General features: G+C 35.6%; 1 protein-coding gene across 1 annotated transcript; it reads left to right on the plus strand.

Moving 5' to 3' along the window:
* On the plus strand, positions 1–523 carry LOC149189344 (UDP-glycosyltransferase 72B1-like). The gene is made up of 2 exons (XM_089410194.1): positions 1–52; positions 177–523. Exons 1-2 carry the CDS (start codon positions 1–3, stop codon positions 521–523), a joined length of 399 nt encoding a protein of 132 aa, XP_089266320.1.
* The last annotated feature ends 19,880 nt before the right edge of the window (positions 524–20,403 follow it).

Here is a 20,403-nt window from a genome sequence, read left to right on the forward strand (position 1 = left end):
ATGGACCTCAATGCTTCTCTTCGTCCTCCTGGTGCTCCTCTTCGTCCTCCTGGTCTCCTGCAAGTTCGGATTAAACCTCCAAACTTTTGGCCTGAAATGAGATGATAAGTTGTGCTAAAAATGGGTGAATGTCATACATTTGTTTTATAACTATAAATTCTGCTTCATCATTACAGAACCCACCCTTCAAATATTGGCATTTGCTTGTTGGAATATAGAGACATTCATGGAGTCGCAAGAGCAGAGCCAAAAGCCTCATGTCGCAATCTTCCCTGGGTTTGGGTCGGGCCATCACATCCCACTGCTCGAGCTTGCAAAGCGGCTGACTGTGTACCATGGCTTTTCTGTCACCTTCTTCACCGCCGAATGGATGGACGGCTCTCCTCACCACACCCTGCCATCTTCGTCAAGGGACATGATCCGCTTCATAGAGCTCCCTGATGTTCAGATCGAAGGGGATCGAGGCGCCTCACATTGCTGTCCTCTCTCATCCATCCACAGACGCTTGGCCTCTCTTCGCTGACGCTTGGTTTCTAAAAAGGCCGATGATCTAATGGCTGGAGTTTATTCCATCGTCTAACAATCGATCTAAGGCCCATAACGAGACACCGCGGCACGGAGGGGAGTTCCTCTCAGAGGGAACACCTTACGGCGTAAATATTACTGTCATCAGCAGAACTAAAAAGTGTACAGACAATATTAATAAATATTAAACATCATGCAGTAACCCGGATACTAATCCATATTGTTATTACACCGTATTAAAAAAAAAAAAAAAAAAAACCAAAAACCAATTGATCCAATGATTATGGGAATGCGTTGGAGACTAATCCATACTGTTATCACACCGTATTAAAAAAAGTCAAAACCAAAACCAACTGATCCAATGATTATGATGGTACAGAGAAAGATTAAGAACATCCATTGCAACCTGAAGAATTGGCTCATTTAGAAACCGAAACACATTGAATGAGATTATTCAACCCAATAAAATTCTGTGTGTATATGCTAGAGAGGTCAGTAGACTCATCTGCTCTGTTTTTCATTATTATAGATCTATGATCTACAGAATTTTCCTCAAATAAATGATGTAGCAATTACTTTTTCATACATGAAAAGATTATGGAAAAGTTCTGAAGCACAGAAAGTCTGTAGCAGCACTGGTACTGCCTAAGTGTCCTGGAAAAAGGTTTGATCTTTCATCCTGTTCCTGTACATGTTTTTGTGTTTCATAATACCGATGAAGCAAAGACTGAAATCATGTACCCAATTAAAAAGATTCTCTTACAAAGCAACTATAAATCGTTAGCGCAATCTGATATCTTATGCCTGTTCTTGACACGCTATTGCTGCCGCGACAAGACAGGGCTTTAAGAACATCCATTGCAACCTGAAGAATTGGCTCATTTAGAAACCGAAACACATTGAATGAGATTATTCAACCCAATAAAATTCTGTGTGTATATGCTAGAGAGGTCAGTAGACTCATCTGCTCTGTTTTTCATTATTATAGATCTATAATCACAGAATTTTCCTCAAATAAATGATGTAGCAATTACTTTTTCATACATGAAAAGATTATGGAAAAGTTCTGAAGCACAGAAAGTCTGTAGCAGCACTGGTACTGCCTAAGTGTCCTGGAAAAAGGTTTGATCTTTCTTCCTGTTCCTGTACATGTTTTTGTGTTTCATAATACCGATGAAGCAAAGACTGAAATCATGTACCCAATTAAAAAGATTCTCTTACAAAGCAACTATAAATCGTTAGCGCAAGCGACAGGTGGTAGCAAGCATTTTGTAGACACCCATACCTGAGATAAACATGGTACCATATCGATGAGGCCACACACATCCTCTAATTCAATGGCCAACAAACATGCTTTCACAAGGCCACCAAGGAGTACCACCATATAGCATGAATTGGTCGGTAAGCCCCTGATTGGCGTCCGGACTCCCATTTCTAGAATCTTCTCAATGGCGTCAAATGTCAGGAGAAATTTTATTGATTGCTTCTAGTTTCCTCAAAGGATCACCTAGCCAAACTCTCTCTGCCTCTCGATTACTCCTCCAATAATTTTACCAGGGAGTGCATTAGCACCATCACAGTGATTGAAATGACAGCAAATGCTTCTTCCTCCTTTACTTCTACATTTTTACTTAAGAATGCGTAGTTCCTCCTCCTTTTACTCACTGGTATCTTTATTCTTTAGTTTTAAGGAGCAGCATTGGTACTCCTACAATATGTTGTTGCAGTCATACTTTTGAGTCTCATTGACCTATTTTTTGGTTGTTCATGGACATTAATAAAATTATCTATTTTCGTTATTTTTCTATGAAAGTCAGGCTTGAATTTTTGCATTCAAATTTCAGGGCAGGTGGTAGTTTTGAATACCACAATCCACAATTTTACATTACCTTTAAAGGGTTCCTTCATGAAAAAGGCATGTAGCTCAGTCATAGAGCATCCTGCAGGCTGGGATTTGATCTTTGGTTTGTTTCCTAGCCTGTCCAGTTTTCAGGAAGTTTTACTGTGATGAGAAAATTACAAAACAAGGGTACACAAACTGCTAAGAAGTCAATAAGCACAGAAAGGTCTAACAACCATGTAAATATATTTAGCATGATTCATGAAACAAAAAGACAGCAAATGATTTACCCCCTGAGAACCTGCCTGCCTCATTAACTTCTCTATCCAGGACTGCGGCCTCTGTCTGGGTTTCTTCCACACAGAATGTTGATAATTGTTGCAAAGACTGCCTCAACACCATGTACAGGTCTAGTAGAGGATTAATGAGAGCTTCCTTATTATCCTGGAGGAACCTTGTTACATCCCTCTGCAGAACAATTGTCCAATTCAGCTCACGCCAGTCCCTGAAGGGTTGGTGCAGCCCTCTGAAAAATCTGCAAGTATGATCTAGGAAGCAATTCTCTTTGATACATTTGCAGATTTTTATGGGTCTTCTTGCAGAACCCAAAGGGCTTTAAACGCTTGTTCAATTCTGTGGCCAAGGAATCCACTACCATTGCTTCCAATTCCTTCTGCATGGACATAAAGTGTGCCCTTTCTGCCATGTTGCTAAGAACTACTGGATAAAAATGCCAAACCACAACACTGAGGGCCTGCATGCTGGTTAAACTTAAAAGCCTGAGGAAAGGTAGAGATTTGGCTGACAAGACTTCTTTGGAGACAATCAATTGTGAAAATGACCATCCAATTAATGAGAGAGAAATTTTCTACTTGAGTTCAACCCAGATTAATTCCCTTGCAAAGGAATGCTGATCTACAAAGCATCAACAAAATACAAATGAGAGGAGAAGGAAACAATCAAAATCCAGCAGTGCTTGGAATGCAATCCGTCATTTGCAAGGGAAGCAATAATGCTTTTCTTCAGATTGTAGGTTGCTGAAAAGAAGAGAGCAATAATATTTATTTTTGCAGATTCTGCACTTCTTTCATCCTATTAAAGCAGCAAAAAAATTAATTATCGTTTTACATTTTAAGAATAAGATATTTGGAACCCTTTCATATGATAGGTGTAATGTCTTTCAACATGCATTGGGGTTTGTAAGTTTGAGAAATTTCAATGGGCATATGCTAAAATCGGATCCTCTGTTTATTCTGATAACTAGATAAATATGTGTATGATATTTCTAAACAAAGACGGAATTTAATACTTACAATTACCATCGTTCTTTGGTTTTGAACTCTTATCAAAGGAAAATTCAATCAATCCATATTCCTCGATCCCACTAAATCTTGTTTTAGATGTTGAGAATTGCTAATTTATTTGTTTTCACAATTGCAGCTGTAAATGCTGATGGCTTCTTAGCACGGGATATAACATTCGAAAATGCAGCAGGGCCAGGTAGTCAACAAGCGGTAGCCCTAAAAGTAGATAGTGATCACTCTGCCTTCTACAACTGTGCCTTTCTTGATCTTTCATCCTGTTCCTGTACATGTTTTTGCGTTTCATAATACCGATGAAGCAAAGACTGAAATCATGTACCCAATTAAAAAGATTCTCTTACAAAGCAACTATAAATCGTTAGCGCAATCTGATATCTTATGCCTGTTCTTGACACGCTATTGCTGCCGCGACAAGACAGGGCTTTAAGAACATCCATTGCAACCTGAAGAATTGGCTCATTTAGAAACCGAAACACATTGAATGAGATTATTCAACCCAATAAAATTCTGTGTGTATATGCTAGAGAGGTCAGTAGACTCATCTGCTCTGTTTTTCATTATTATAGATCTATGATCTACAGAATTTTCCTCAAATAAATGATGTAGCAATTACTTTTTCATACATGAAAAGATTATGGAAAAGTTCTGAAGCACAGAAAGTCTGTAGCAGCACTGGTACTGCCTAAGTGTCCTGGAAAAAGGTTTGATCTTTCATCCTGTTCCTGTACATGTTTTTGTGTTTCATAATACCGATGAAGCAAAGACTGAAATCATGTACCCAATTAAAAAGATTCTCTTACAAAGCAACTATAAATCGTTAGCGCAATCTGATATCTTATGCCTGTTCTTGACACGCTATTGCTGCCGCGACAAGACAGGGCTTTAAGAACATCCATTGCAACCTGAAGAATTGGCTCATTTAGAAACCGAAACACATTGAATGAGATTATTCAACCCAATAAAATTCTGTGTGTATATGCTAGAGAGGTCAGTAGACTCATCTGCTCTGTTTTTCATTATTATAGATCTATGATCTACAGAATTTTCCTCAAATAAATGATGTAGCAATTACTTTTTCATACATGAAAAGATTATGGAAAAGTTCTGAAGCACAGAAAGTCTGTAGCAGCACTGGTACTGCCTAAGTGTCCTGGAAAAAGGTTTGATCTTTCTTCCTGTTCCTGTACATGTTTTTGTGTTTCATAATACCGATGAAGCAAAGACTGAAATCATGTACCCAATTAAAAAGATTCTCTTACAAAGCAACTATAAATCGTTAGCGCAATCTGATATCTTATGCCTGTTCTTGACACGCTATTGCTGCCGCGACAAGACAGGGCTTCATTGAGCTAAAAATGTCTGTACACAACTCTTTCTATTAAAAGGCCACAAAAAACCAAAATTTCTATGTTCTGATTATCATACTAAAGTCCTGTCTGTAATCTTTGCATCTACAGAAAAATCCACCGCATAATATATACATTATGGCGGAAGAAGTAATTTGATACTGATCTTCTCTGACCACCAATGGATCCCAATACCACAAGCCAAGATTCTAGTTTCACTTGCCTTCTGCATTACGAGGAGGAGAGGAGCTCCCATAACTGATGCAAAATATTACTCCTCAGACTTCAGAACCATCAGCAGTGGAGGCAGAGGACAATTCCTTGGCCAGAAATGTGGGCTTTTCATCACCATGCATAATCACAAGGACTTTCTCCTCTTTATCAATTTCATAGCTTAAATTCTCCTCTTTTCCTTCAATAATTCCAGGGTTCACACGCTCTGGATCATTTGCTTCCACTTGACCACCCCCTATTTTCCACCAAAAGCACAGAAGAACCATGGATGTGAGGCCTATCAGAGCCAGCATGCCTGCAACTCCAACGAATAAATACAGGGCAGGAGAATGCCATCGCAAATGTGTCCCTTCATCATTACAGAACCACCCTCACATCCCACTGCTCGAGCTTGCAAAGCGGCTGACTGTGTACCATGGCTTTTCTGTCACCTTCTTCACCGCCGAATGGATGGATGGCTCTCCTCACCACACCCTGCCATCTTCGACAAGGGACATGATCCGCTTCATAGAGCTCCCTGATGTTCAGATCGAAGGGGATCGAGGCGCCTCACATTGCTGTCCTCTCTCATCCATCCACAGACGCAGCAATTACTTTTTCATACATGAAAAGATTATGGAAAAGTTCTGAAGCACAGAAAGTCTGTAGCAGCACTGGTACTGCCTAAGTGTCCTGGAAAAAGGTTTGATCTTTCATCCTGTTCCTGTACATGTTTTTGTGTTTCATAATACCGATGAAGCAAAGACTGAAATCATGTACCCAATTAAAAAGATTCTCTTACAAAGCAACTATAAATCGTTAGCGCAATCTGATATCTTATGCCTGTTCTTGACACGCTATTGCTGCCGCGACAAGACAGGGCTTCATTGAGCTAAAAATGTCTGTACACAACTCTTTCTATTAAAAGGCCACAAAAAACCAAAATTTCTATGTTCTGATTATCATACTAAAGTCCTGTCTGTAATCTTTGCATCTACAGAAAAATCCACCGCATAATATATACATTATCGCGGAAGAAGTAATTTGATACTGATCTTCTCTGACCACCAATGGATCCCAATACCACAAGCCAAGATTCTAGTTTCACTTGCCTTCTGCATTACGAGGAGGAGAGGAGCTCCCATAACTGATGCAAAATATTACTCCTCAGACTTCAGAACCATCAGCAGTGGAGGCAGAGGACAATTCCTTGGCCAGAAATGTGGGCTTTTCATCACCATGCATAATCACAAGGACTTTCTCCTCTTTATCAATTTCCTAGCTTAAATCCTCCTCTTTTCCTTCAATAATTCCAGGGTTCACACGCTCTGGATCATTTGCTTCCACTTGACCACCCCCTATTTTCCACCAAAAGCACAGAAGAACCATGGATGTGAGGCCTATCAGAGCCAGCATGCCTGCAACTCCAACGAATAAAAACAGGGCAGGAGAATGCCATCGCAAATGTGTCCCTTCATCATTACAGAACCCACCCTCACATCCCACTGCTCGAGCTTGCAAAGCGGCTGACTGTGTACCATGGCTTTTCTGTCACCTTCTTCACGGCCGAATGGATGGATGGCTCTCCTCACCACACCCTGCCATCTTCGACAAGGGACATGATCCGCTTCATAGAGCTCCCTGATGTTCAGATCGAACGGAGGCGCCTCACATTGCTGTCCTCTCTCATCCATCCACAGACGCTTGGCCTCTCTTCGCTGACGCTTGGTTTCTAAAAAGGCCGATGATCTAATGGCTGGAGTTTATTCCATTGTCTAACCATCGATTTAAGGGCCGATAACGAGACACCGCGGCACGGAGGGGAGTTCCTCTCAAAGGGAACGCCTTACGGCGTAAATATAAGGTTTTACATAGAGTAACCAAGTAAAAGTTTACACGTGGCACGTGAAAAGGTAAGCATCAAAAACCTTTGAAAATGACTCAGACTAATGATTTGCATAGTAGTTCAAGGCATTTCTTCTTTGAATTTTTCGAAGAATTGTAATATTTACAGCGCAGGTGTTTATAAGGGGAGGTTGCTTTGGTAATACATAACCATTTTATAGTCTATCAAGGCGGAGGAGTTGTCTGGAAAGTTATGAAAATTCTAGTCATATCTAAGGAAAATCCTGCAAGGATTTTTGTAAATTCAAGTTATAGTTGTTAAATTTCAAAATTTTAGATGTTTTAGATATTTTTGATGGTGCTGAATCCATTTCCACCATCAAAAACACGATTCAAACACTATCTTTACAAAAATTTTTGAATTTTTTTGCTAAAATTCCGGCCACTTTTGGTCATCCCGGAAATTCCTCCTCCTCTTATTAGACGACTTCCATAACCATGATTCATTTAAGAGTCAAAATCTTCTATACACATTTTATTTTAATTTATTTTTGTAATATTTTAAAAAATTAAATTAAAAAGAAAAAAAATACATAATTATTTTTGAAACTAGCTATGGTATAAATTAAACCGTTGTTAAATGTCTATAAGGATTAATTTATAATAAACATAAGAGTTAACTAAATTATAATTTTCATGGTTAATAATGATAATGAATATATTTAAGTTAAATACATATATACATTTTTAAAAAACATGTAACAAGATTTTTATCATGGAGATTTACCCCTACTTTATCATGGAAAATCATTTTATCAAGGAGATTTTTAATTTGTAAATAGGATTTGCTATAATACCATAGCTCAATGCCATAGGTTATCAATACCATATGCCAAAAAAACCATAACATATTTCATATGACACTTGTTTATATAATACTTTTATAATTGACGAATTTAATTAAAAACACAAGAAAATGCATAATTATTTTGAAAATAAATCACGATTTTGTATTTGTGTATATTATTAAATATGTTGTAGAATATTTTATGGAGGTTAAATCCATACCATAAAACTAATAACTAGCAATTGCATTTGATGTTGCAAAAGAAAGGTAGAAATAAATCTGAGAAGAATTGTGACATATAAAAGATCATGTGCAGTTAATACAAGAATTCAATGTCATTGTTTTAAATTTATACTTAAAAAATGTTATTTAGAAGTATAATTCAACAATTGCTACTGTTCAGAGGGTTTCCAATGAGAAGTGCATCAGATTTTAATGCAATTGTTGAAGCATTTGGATGGGAAGAGCATCCATATCTGGGTTTAGTTTCAAGGACGAGGGATGATCTTTCCCTTGTTCTAAAGCCAATGTACCTACTTTTCGGCTCTACTCACATTTTGTTTTCTATGTATGTTGTCAGGTGAAACTTCTGCCGACTGCAATCATGTTTTAAGGTTACAGGATCTTTGATTCAACGACTTATTGTTTCATCTTTTCTAGGTTAGCAGCTTGGTCCTTCACGGCGTGAAATATGTTCAAGACAATGCTACCTCCACCATTGTTTTATGTCTTACAAAAATGGAGAAAAAGAATAGCTAGGGTTAAGGTTTTTGAGTTGGCATTCTCTGTTGTATGTGTTTAGGCCTTTTGCTAAGAACCAGGCTATGACACGTTCCCATTTGAGTTATAATGTGTAATAGTTTCCACTTCATATGGGGCGATCATGTTTTACAAGGCCACAACTTGCTATGGTTGTATATGATATCTCCTCGAGACTGAGGAATTTTCTCGTCAATTTTGTATTTTTTTTAATTGAAGGTTGGAATGAAATACCTGTTAAATATTTTGGTTTCTTCAGATTATTTTTATTACTAAATATCTGTTTACCGTGCACTTTTCTCGTATATATTTATTGGTGTTTATTACTTGAAGTTTCCCAACAAAGACATCCATTGCATGGTCTTTTATTACGACTTTGTACAATAATCAACACAATTTATATAATTTATTGTTGATTTATTCCTGTAGAGTCCCTCAGGAAGACGATCCTCAATCGTTTTTGAAGGGAGGGCAGTTCCGTTATGAAGCCACCAACAAGCAGGAAGCAAAAAGGAAGTAAGAATAAATTAAAGTTATATGCAGCATATATCTATATTAGTTTTTAGTAATATTTATATGCAGCATATATCTATATTAGTTTTTAGTAATATTTATACACCAACAAAGTTTAAACCGTATAGATGTAGATTTCCACAGATTGTATAGTTGGTTCATTGCTTTTGGTAGTAAATTTCCTATGATCTTCTTCTGTCTTTTATAATGGGGAATGTCTACCCAAAATACGCACACTGCTTTCTTTTGTCTTTTATAATGGGGGAGTTTCTGCCCAAAACACCCACAGTGTTTTCCCTCACACAATTTCATTTAAAATTAAGACACATCTATATAAGTTGTCGTTAAAATTAAGACACGTCTATATAAGTTGTCGTTGGGACAAAATGAATTGGTATTTTTAGAGCTATATAGATTTCTAATCAAATTATTTTGAAAAAAAATGAGTTTAGGGAAACAAAATTGATATTTATGTGGTGAGGTTGTTGCCTCGAGGCTTGCAACGTCGTGGGTTTCAATGTCCAAAATAACTTAGGCAGATGATGGCACAATTTTATTTGAAATGGGGCCTATTGTTTCCATAAGAACTGTTGAAGAAGACACATACCAGAGGAGAGAATGGTTCAATCCTTTAGCACTTCAAGAAGCAACCCCAACACTTAGAGACGGTAACTTATTTCCTGAAGAGGCAATTGAACCATGTATCTAGATAACTGAAAAAGAGTGTGTGGACATCACCTTGGAAGTTGGCAATGTTCTAGTGCTGGACAATCACTTTGTATAGCATGCGAGAAGGCCTTCAACCCCACCTAGAAGAATAACCACAATCTTATGCAAATAGTATGAGTGGTGTTGGCTCCACTGTCATGCATTTGCCATGGTATTCTTTCCATTACTATGTAGTGTTGTTGTTGGCAATTAATCTTAGGGGTTAACCTCTTACTTCCTGTCGTGGAAATATGAAAATAGATCTCTCATGGTTTATTCCTGCAAATTTTGTAGTTAGACTCAAAACAAGGGCCCTTTAATAATAGTTGTCTTACAAAAGCTCTGGACGAACCAGTGAGTTCAAGAATAGAATAAAATAACTCCTCTCCTAACTATATTCATCGCAAACAATTGAATCATATCTCCATTATGGACATACAACCTTTTAAAAATAAAAAAATACCTCTACAAATAATCGCTCAACTCCAAACCCTAGTCACTTGCAAGCAAAAGCAGAACTAAGCAACCTTAGTCTCTCGCCGTAATTAAAATTGAAAAAGTAGAAAGAACTCGAGTTTGGAAGGAGTGGTGAACAAATAGATTAATCCCTACAAGAGAAACCCTCTTTTGCAAAACCGAGAGGGGAATAAGCCCCTTAAGCCATCAAGAAACCAAACTTGTTAAGTCATCAAGAAATCGTTCAACAATAACCATTTTTATTTACTTTTTGACCCTACCCATTAGGCGCCCTAACTATTAGTTTTCTCTCAACTATTAAACTGTTAAGCTGACAAGCCTAAAAATCTTGAATCGTCTAACATTCCATCCAATGGTGCAGACGGGTACACAGTGACAGGTAGGTGACCGCTAGGGGAGTTGTTTTCAAAGGTGAACGCCTTACAACATAATTATTGATAATTAAATTAAAATTCTGGAATCTCTATTTGAAAATAGAAAAGCTTACGAACATAAATATTTCGTGGAGATTTTGTAAATGTTAAATACTTTTAAATACCTACCATCTATCTATTACTTATTAATAATTAAATTTGAATTATGGAAATCATATTCCAAAATATACACACTTATCAAGGTAATAATTGATTTAATTTTATAAATTATGGAATACATATTTATAATTAATTTGATTTTACTCTTTTTTATTTAAAAAGTTAAGGTATGATAGTTACAAAGATTTTTTTTCGTTAAAATCTAATGTAAATGAAACAAGAGGAAATAATTAGATTGATCTTGAGTATTATAGTTTATAAGAATCATAGAAGTGTAAAGTACAACCAATTGTCAAATATAAAATAAAAGAAATTCAAAGTTCATCATGATAAACAAATTTCTCTACAATATATTTAATAGGGAAACAAGTTTGGAATACATTTGATATATTATATATATTACCTTAGTAGTGGACGACACATAGTTTGAGTTTCTTCCAAACACACATTGTTATTGGTTTGCATAACTATTTAAACTATTTATCAATGCTTTAAGAAAAAAATTCAGTTAAATCAATTGATTTACCCATTGACCACTATTAGTTTAACATTGACCAATGCAATTTATAATGTTTAACTTTAAAAAATAAATATTTTTTCAATATTATTAATAAACTATTTTTCAAATATTTGAGTGGACGATAAAATGAATATCTCATTTGCGTTTGCACAATATAATGTCATTTGGATAATTGCCTAACATCTTTTATCACGTAATATTTACCATCACTTACTTACCACATAATTTAAGCAATTCTTTGCACCAAAAGAAAAAGATAGTAACAAGGAGTAAAACTGTAAATGTGTATACATCTTAATTTATTAATTCCTGCCAAAGAAAGACTATATGATTTGATCTTCCAAATAACCACTGTTAATTTAAGATTCGCTAGTGCAAGTTTAATGTTTTATGTAATTTTTCTTCTAGCATAATTTCTAACTTGAGTGATAGGCACTAAGCTACCCCTGTACTTGTTTTAAATAAATTGTTAATTTTGCATTCAAAACATTTACATATAATCAAAATTTAACCTCCTTTTCTTATGTTTGTTTTTCAGCCTATTGACAATTGCCACGTTTATCACATCAACTATTTACATAACATTGGTTCAACCTGTCAAATTGACTTCTGCAAAATAATAGTTTTCTTCCTAATGATCGAAAAAAAAAATTCTTTCTTCCAGGAGTCACCTGAGGCGATCATCACCCTACAATAACTATTTATGGTTTGCAAACTAAAAAGCCACATCATTCCGCCCACACCGGAACGATAAACAATGTGCCATTATTGTTTATGGAGGATAAAGTAATTTACCTCTCTAGGGCATGAGGTATCACTAAATTTAACTTAGGAAAATACAGTCGTGTCTCTATAGAGTGATCCAACTCTTCCACTCACAAGTTTAACACTATGTGGACATGTCTCTTTCAGTTTATTAAAATGGAAGATGATTGTCTACAGAATATATAAAATCATGGTAATCTCCTAGAAATTGTTCCCCATTTTTCCAACGATATTGTGTATTGCGTGGTGGCTGCCACTTTATATTTAAGTTCAAACACCCATGGTGCATTATAACGAAATTTTAGCCTCTGAATCCAATACCACTCCGAAACAAATGAAGCAGAAATAACATATCATAGAAACAACTATTCCAATGTAAGTACAAACTTTAAAAACCATTTTTGTTTTTGCATGATATGGCTATTTTCTTCACATTTTTATAAATACTTCCCTATGTCAAAATGATTTTGAGACAATTTTGAAGGGATTTGTCCATGGTTAAAATTGAGTTTTGATATACAGTTCTTTCCCAGACGAAAATTGTTTTTAGTAGTAAGTTTAAGGTGGGTTGGGAAAAAAAAATATCGTTTTTAAAATAGAGCTTTTCTTTAAGGTTTCATCATGCTGGGAGAAAAAAATAATTAGGGTAAAGTTTTCTTTATTTTGGCGTCAATTTTGTTGAGTTTTATTCAATGTTATGTTGTGCTCCCAAACCATAATCATAACATCAGTGATTATTCAACCTGAAGTGTTTGATCTTCTCAAAATTCCTTTTCTCACGCCTTTGGAAGGATAGGAGTATTAATTCCCCCTTTGAAGTGAACGATATAAGGGAAGAAAATCATATATTAGAGGATACCCAAGATTAATCTTCAGGTTTTTTTTGTGTGTAATTAATTCTGTTTGTATGTTGTTTGTTTCTAAAATGATAAAAGGATCACATTTAATTTGTAATTTGAATTTGGTTGTGGTATTAAATGGTATGATCTTGAAGTAGTAATTGAAGTTAGATAGGTTCCATTAATGGAAGGTCCAATAATTGGTTTTAGCCTGCAACTTTTGGCAAGCTGTGTGTTTTTGGGGAGATGGGTACATTTTTTCTATTTAGAAGCTATGAGTATGTATTTATTGTTAGAATTGGTCTTTTCCAATGTTTCATTTCCCTATGAGCTAGCTATAGTGAATTGTAAGTTCACATAGGAATTTGTATCTACTTAGATATCATAGTTATCCTTCACAATCACCTCCTCCATTGCTATGTAATGGAGACATTTTACATACTTTTACAACATTGTGAGTAATATAACACTCTTACATGGTACAATTGTTATGAAACCAGCGCACAAAAAGATAGAAAAGATAGATCAACGCCTTAGAATTCAGCCTCTTCGAGGAGGCAACCTCCTTTATATTACACAAATGAACAATTCTTGGATGATACAAATGACAAGACCTCTTTTCTATATATAGGAGTCTAAGGGGTCATAATATAATCAGAGCTGACATAACAATAATAATGTAAGGGTACAATAATAACAATAGTGGGATTCTATGGGGCACATAATAACAATATGGGGACTACATGGGCACAACAATATAATAAGGGGGTTTTACTAATAACAATAAGGGGTTACACTAGTAGTATAGGGACCTAACATGCCCCTCTCCTTCAAAAAGTGTTGTTCTCAATGCTTGAGTAGTTCTTGATGCTTCTGTATAAAATTCTTGTCCTACCATGTGGAATCTTCAGTGGGTAAGTTCTTCCACTTGATGAGATACTTTGAAATTGATTGATTTCGTAGCTGTTGGGTTCTTGTTTCTGTCACTGCTCCAGGCTCCAATATGATTTTTACTTCCTCGTCAAGTTATGGCAATATTGTTTGAACTGGGATCTTCTGCAACTTTTGAATGAGTGGCCACACTTCTTTGTCCTTCTTCCATTCATCCCTTGCTTTTGTTATCCAATTTGGTTGGATAATAGAAATAACACAAAACAATGCTTCCACATCCTCATCCTTTCTTGAGAGTGCATCTGCAACAACATTTTTCTTCCCTTTTTTGTAGATGATTTCAAAGTCATAACCCAACATATTTGTGACCCATTTTTTCTATTCTTCTAAAGATAATCTTTGTTCTAAAAAGTATTTAAGACTATCATGATCCATTTTTACCTTGAAGTGTCTTCCCATTAGGTAAGGTCGCCATTTCTTAAGTGCATGTAGTATTGCCAACATTTCCTTCTCATAAATAGCTTGCTTGAGATGTAGCCGTAAAAATACCCAATCGCCTACATCAAGCCTTCTTTCACTGCGATGTTGATCTGCCCATTATTTCATTCGATTCTGCACCAAAGTGGTGTTATCCTTTAAAAGTTGGAGAACTTGTTGTTGATGCTCGATGTCATCTTTGACTACTTGAATCTTTTTCTTCTTGATATGTCCTTCTATCTTGAGAGTTTGAGGAGTCGTAATTTTTTCCAATGCATTACAAGATATGGTTGGATTCATTTCTTGATGCTCGATGTGATCTTTCACTTCTTCAACATTTTTCTTCTTGATATGTCCTTCTATCTTGATAGTTTGAGGAGTGGTAATTCCAGCCAATGCATTACAAGATATGGTCGGATTCATTTCTTCTTTCTCAGTGTGATCTTTCACTTCTTGAACCTTTTTCTTCTTGATATGTCCTTCTATCTTGCGAGTTTGAGGAGTGGTAATTCTTGCCAATGCTTTACAAGATATGGTCGGATTCATTTCTTCTTTCTCTGGGGTTGGTTCCTGGTGTATATCCTCTTCTTTTGATGTTTCTTGATCATTTTCTTCCTCCTCTTCATAATCTATGTAAAATAATTTCTTCTCAGCACACTTATGACCTTTAGTGTATTTGCTATCACAATTGTAACAAAGCCCTTTTTCTCTTTTTTCTTCCAATTGTTGTCATGTAAACCTTGTAGGTTGTGGAAGGCTAGGAGAAAAAACACTTCCATAATTATAGTCGTGAGTGGTGGGATTCCTTGTTTCCATAATTTCGCTTTCAATTTTTCTTGCCAACCTGAATGTCTTCTCCAATGAATCAAGTTCCCAAAGATGAACCTCATGTTGAATGTTATCCTTTAAAGTCCCTATGAAGACATCAATCCTTTGCTTCTCTAGAATATCATTTACCCTTATATTCAATTTTTGAAAGTACTCAATGTTCTTTGCCATTGAACCCTTTTGTTCGAGATTGATCAATTGGCTAAAGAAGGTGTTACTCTTTGTATCCTCATAATGTGCTATCATTTCTTCCGTGAAAATTGACCAAGTGACAAGTGCTTTACGAGAACAAATCCCTTTATACCATAAAAATTGATTTGGTTCTAAATATAAAGATGCAATATGTACCTTTTGTAACAGTTGAACCTCATGTAGATCAAAATATTGCTCCATCTTTAGTATCCAATTTATCGAATCCTTGCCATCAAACTTCCTCATATCGCCTTTTCTTGATTTTAGGTGCTTGATCTTGAACGACTGTAACTCTATAATTTCAAATCTCCAAGTTCTGAAATTACATCCTGCAGTAGCCCTCTGAGTCCTCTTTCTAACCCAACAAGTCTGATCAGATTTTGATTCTCCAAGAAAGAGTTATGCCCAATCTCCTAAGATGATCTGATTATATAATGTTTCAGTAAAGCGGACTTGTACGACATGCCATGTGTCATTGTTTCGACCTTCAGATCTGAAAAATATACATAGAAAAATAAAGTTTGTCCTCTTTCTGTAACTTCTTACGAAATTTCAATTTGTTGCTCAGAGAGAAAGTTATGACGATTTACCAAATGTTATGAAACCAGTTCACAAAAATATAGAAAATATAGATAAAAACCTTCAAAATAAGCTTCTTTGAGGGGGCAACCTCCTTTACATTACACAAATGAACAATTATTGGATGATACAAATGACAAGACCTCCTTTCTATATATAGGAGTCTAAGGGGTCATAATATAATCAAAACCGACATAACAATAATAATGTAAGGGCACAATAATAACAATAGTGAGCTTCTATGGGGCACAATAATAACAACACAGGGACTACATGGGCACAACAATATAATAAGGGGGTTGTACTAATAACAATAAGGGGTTACACTAGTAGTATAGGGACCTAACATGCCCCTCTCCTTCAAAAAGTGTTGTCCTCAATGCTTGAGTAGTTCTTGATGCTTTTGTATAAAATTCTTGTCTTCCCATGTGGAATATTTAGCGGGTAAGTTCTTCCACTTAATGAGATACTCCGAAATTGATCGATTTCGTAGCTATCGGGTTCTTGTTTCTGCGACTGCTCTAGGTTCCAATATGATTTTTCCTTCCTCGTCAAGTTCTGGAAATATTGTTTGAATTGGGATCTTTTGCAACTTTTGAATGAATGGTCACACTTCTTCGTCCTTCTTCCATTCATCCCTTGCTTTGTTTATCCAATCTGGTTGGATAATAGAAATAGCACAAAACAATGCTTCCACATCCTCATCCTTTTTTGAAAGTGCATCTGCAACAACATTTTGCTTCCCTTTTTTGTAGATATTTCAAAGTCATGACCCAACATATTTGTGACCCATTTTTTCTGTTATTCTAAAGATAATATTTGTTTTAAAAAGTATTTAAGACTATCATGATCTGTTTTTACCTTGAAGTGTCTTCCCATTAGTTAAGGTCGCCATTTCATAAGTGCATGTAGTATTGCCAACATTTCCTTCTCATAAATAGCTTGCTTGAGGGACATTTGTTTGTATGGATGTAGCCGTAAAAGTACCCAATCACCTACATCAAAACTTATTTCACTGCGATGTTGATCTGCATGTTGTTTCATTCGATTCTGCACCAAAGTGTCGTTATCCTTTAAAAGTTGGAGAACTTATTGTTGTTGCTCGATGTGATATTTCACTACTTGAACCTTTTTCTTATTGATATGTCATTCTATCTTGAGAGTTTGAGGAATGGTAATTACTTCCAATGCATTACAAGATATGGTCGGATTCATTTCTTGATGCTCGATGTGATCTTTCACTTCTTGAACACTTTTCTTCTTGATATATCCTTCTATCTTGAGAGTTTGAGGAGTGGTAGTTCTTGCCAATGCTTTACAAGATATGGTTGGATTCATTTCTTCTTTCTCTGGGGTTGGTTCCTGGTGTATATCCTCTTCTTTTGATGTTTCTTAACCCTTTTCTTCCTCCTCTTCACAATCAATGTAAAATAATTTCTTCTCAGCGCACTTATGACCTTTAATGTATTTGTTATCACAATTGTAACAAATCCCTTTTTCGCTTTTTTCTTCCAATTGTTGTGGTGTCAACCTTGTAGGTTGTGGAAGGCTAAGAGAAACAACACTTCCATCTTTATAGTTGTGAGGGGTAGACTTCCTTGTTGCCATAATTTTGCTTTCCAATTTTCTTGCCAACCTGAATTCCCTCTCCAATGAATCAGGTTCCCAAAGATGAACCTCATGTTGAATGTTATCCTTTAAAGTCCTTATGGAGACATCAATCCTTTGCTTCTCTGGAATATCATTTTCCCTTATATTCAATTTTTGAAAGTCCTCAATGTGCTCTACCATTGAACACTTTTGTTTGAGATTTATCAATTGGCTAAAGAAGGTGTTTCTCTTTGTATCCTCATAATGTGTTATCATTTCCTCTGTGAAAATTGACCACATAATAAGTGGTTTATAACAACAAGGCCCTTTATACCATAAAACTTGATCTGGTTCTAAATATGAAGATGAAATACGTACCTTTTGTAACAGTTGCACCTCATGTATATCAAAATATTGCTCCATCTGTAGTATCCAATTTACCAGATCCTTGCCATCAAACTTCCTCATATCATCTTTTCTTAATTTTAGGATCTCGATCATGAAATGACTGTAACTTTGTAATTTCGGATCTCCCAGTTCTGAAATTGCAACCTATGGTAGCCCTCTGCATCCTCTTTCCAATGCCACTAGTCTGATCAAAATTGGATTCTCCAAGAAAGTGTTATGCACAATCTCCCAAGATGACCTGATTATATACCTTTTCATAAGAGTGAACTTTTACTAAGTGCCACATGTCACTGTTTGGACCTTCGGATCTGAAAACGATACACAGAAAACTTCAGTCCGTGCTCTTTCTGTAACTTCTTACGAAATTTCAACCTGATGCTCAGAGAGACACTTATGACGATTTTCCCTAGGCCACCTGTTTGGGATGTAATTCGGGAGCTTGCAGAAACCCTAAATGTCTTGGACTATATCTCTGAAAAGATAGCGAAACAAGATCTGAAATTCGGGCCTGAGCTTCCCCATGATTTCGGCTCAAATGGGTTTTAATTTCAGAGTCTGAAACTTCGTAGAAAACAAATTAATTCAAAAATTCCACGATGACCTGTTTGGAGCAACGAAACCCTAGAATCCAGAGCTCTGATACCAAATGTTATGAAACCAACTCACAAAAAGATAGAAAAGATATATCAATGCCTTATAATTCAGCCCCTTCAAGGGGAAACCTCCTTTACATCACACAAATTAAAAATTCTTGGAATATACAAATGACAAGACCTACTTTCTATATATAGGAGTCTAAGGGGTCATAATATAATCAGAGTTGACATAACAATAATAATGTAAGGGCACAATAATAACAATAGTGGGATTCTATGGGGCACAATAATAACAATATGGGGACTACATGGGCACAACAATATAATAAGTGGGTTGTACTAATAACAATAAGGGATTACACTAGTAGTATAGGGACCTAACAACAACACTCATGAAGTTCTATGAATGCAGGACTACTATGTGGCCAAGAATATTGATGCCTTGATGTTTTCCTATGGTCCTTATGAGGAGGTTGATATGGTTCAGTTTTTCATTTTCCAGACTCAAAGTAAGGTGGAACGACATTGTCATATGTAATGACATTAGCATCCATGTTATGAATCTATTTATCACAATTAATGGGAGTATGTTCTTCCAACACCTCAATCTGAACTCCACCTACAACAAAAAATACCTTCCCATGTTGGAGAGGATCATTGTGTCGAGAGGCACATTCTACAGCCCAATATGACCCCGATGTGTAAGTATGTTCGCGCTCAAAAATAAATTTTAGCTAATGTCGGCCAATATAAAAATAAAAAATTAGAAATCTAAATAATGTTTATGTTCGTCTCTCCAATAAATAATAATAATGAAAATAGAAAAAAATAATGTTGGCCTGAAACAAAAATGAAAATAACCATATAGATTAAAAAAAAAAATGAAATACAATTATCTCATGCTTTTAAATAAAAAAAATTACAATACAATTATTTGATGTGTTTAATAGTTCTTTATCATATATGTTGAATTTGAATGGATCATAAATTTACCTTCAACAAAAAAAATTACCACATTAAAATTCCAAATTAGGTAAAATTTTAAACATCTTTACTCTTTACTAAAGCCACTACCATTTCTTAAATCAAAGTAAAAAGGTTAATTCAACACAAAGAATCCAAAATCTTGCTGTAAAATCTTTTAATTTTTCTTTTAATTAATTATTTGTAAAATGAATTTTTAAAAGGAAAACCATATCCTATGAATATATTAAAATCTCTATACACATAAATATTTCCATGTCAAAGTTGTAATATTTGAAAATATTCATTTGATGTAGTTTTATTATAAATTTTGTTATCATGCCATGTAAAAAACATCATTAAATCTAATATATATATATATATATATATATATATATATATATATATATATATATATATATATATAAACTCTAAATATATATATGGGAGGGAAGAACATAGACATAGAGTGATAGAGGTGGAGAGATAGAGGGAGTGAGAGAAGGAGAAGAGAGGGATGGATAGAGAGATGGAGTTGGAGGGAGAGAAAGAGAGGGAAGAAGAAAGACATAGAGAGAGAAAAGTGGAGAGAGAGAAAGAGAGTGAAAAAGAAGAGATGGAGAGAGAATTTTTATGCTTAGTGGTGAGATAGAGAGACAAAGGAGAGAGAGAGAGAGAGAGTTGAGGGGGAGAGATAGAGGGAGGTGGGATGGAAAGGGAGAGAGAGGAAGGAAGAGAGCGAGGACATGAGAGAGTGAAGGGGAGAGAGAGAGAGAGAGAGGAAGGTAAGAATAAGGAGACAAAGAGAGAAAGGTGGAGAGAGTGAG

This window comes from Pinus tabuliformis, chromosome 3_1 (assembly GCF_031772625.1).
Source record: "Pinus tabuliformis cultivar Carrire ecotype Pingquan chromosome 3_1, CPIR1, whole genome shotgun sequence".
Taxonomy (NCBI): domain Eukaryota; kingdom Viridiplantae; phylum Streptophyta; class Pinopsida; order Pinales; family Pinaceae; genus Pinus; species Pinus tabuliformis.

What these genes read in the sequence shown, in the direction of transcription:
- LOC149189344 (XM_089410194.1), top strand. Translation starts at nt 1, where the DNA reads ATGGACCTCAATGCTTCTCTTCGTCCTCCTGGTGCTCCTCTTCGTCCT. An exon ending in TGCTCCTCTTCGTCCTCCTG is followed by an intron (nt 53 to 176) that starts GTCTCCTGCAAG and finishes TCATCATTACAG; the next exon opens with AACCCACCCTTCAAATATTG.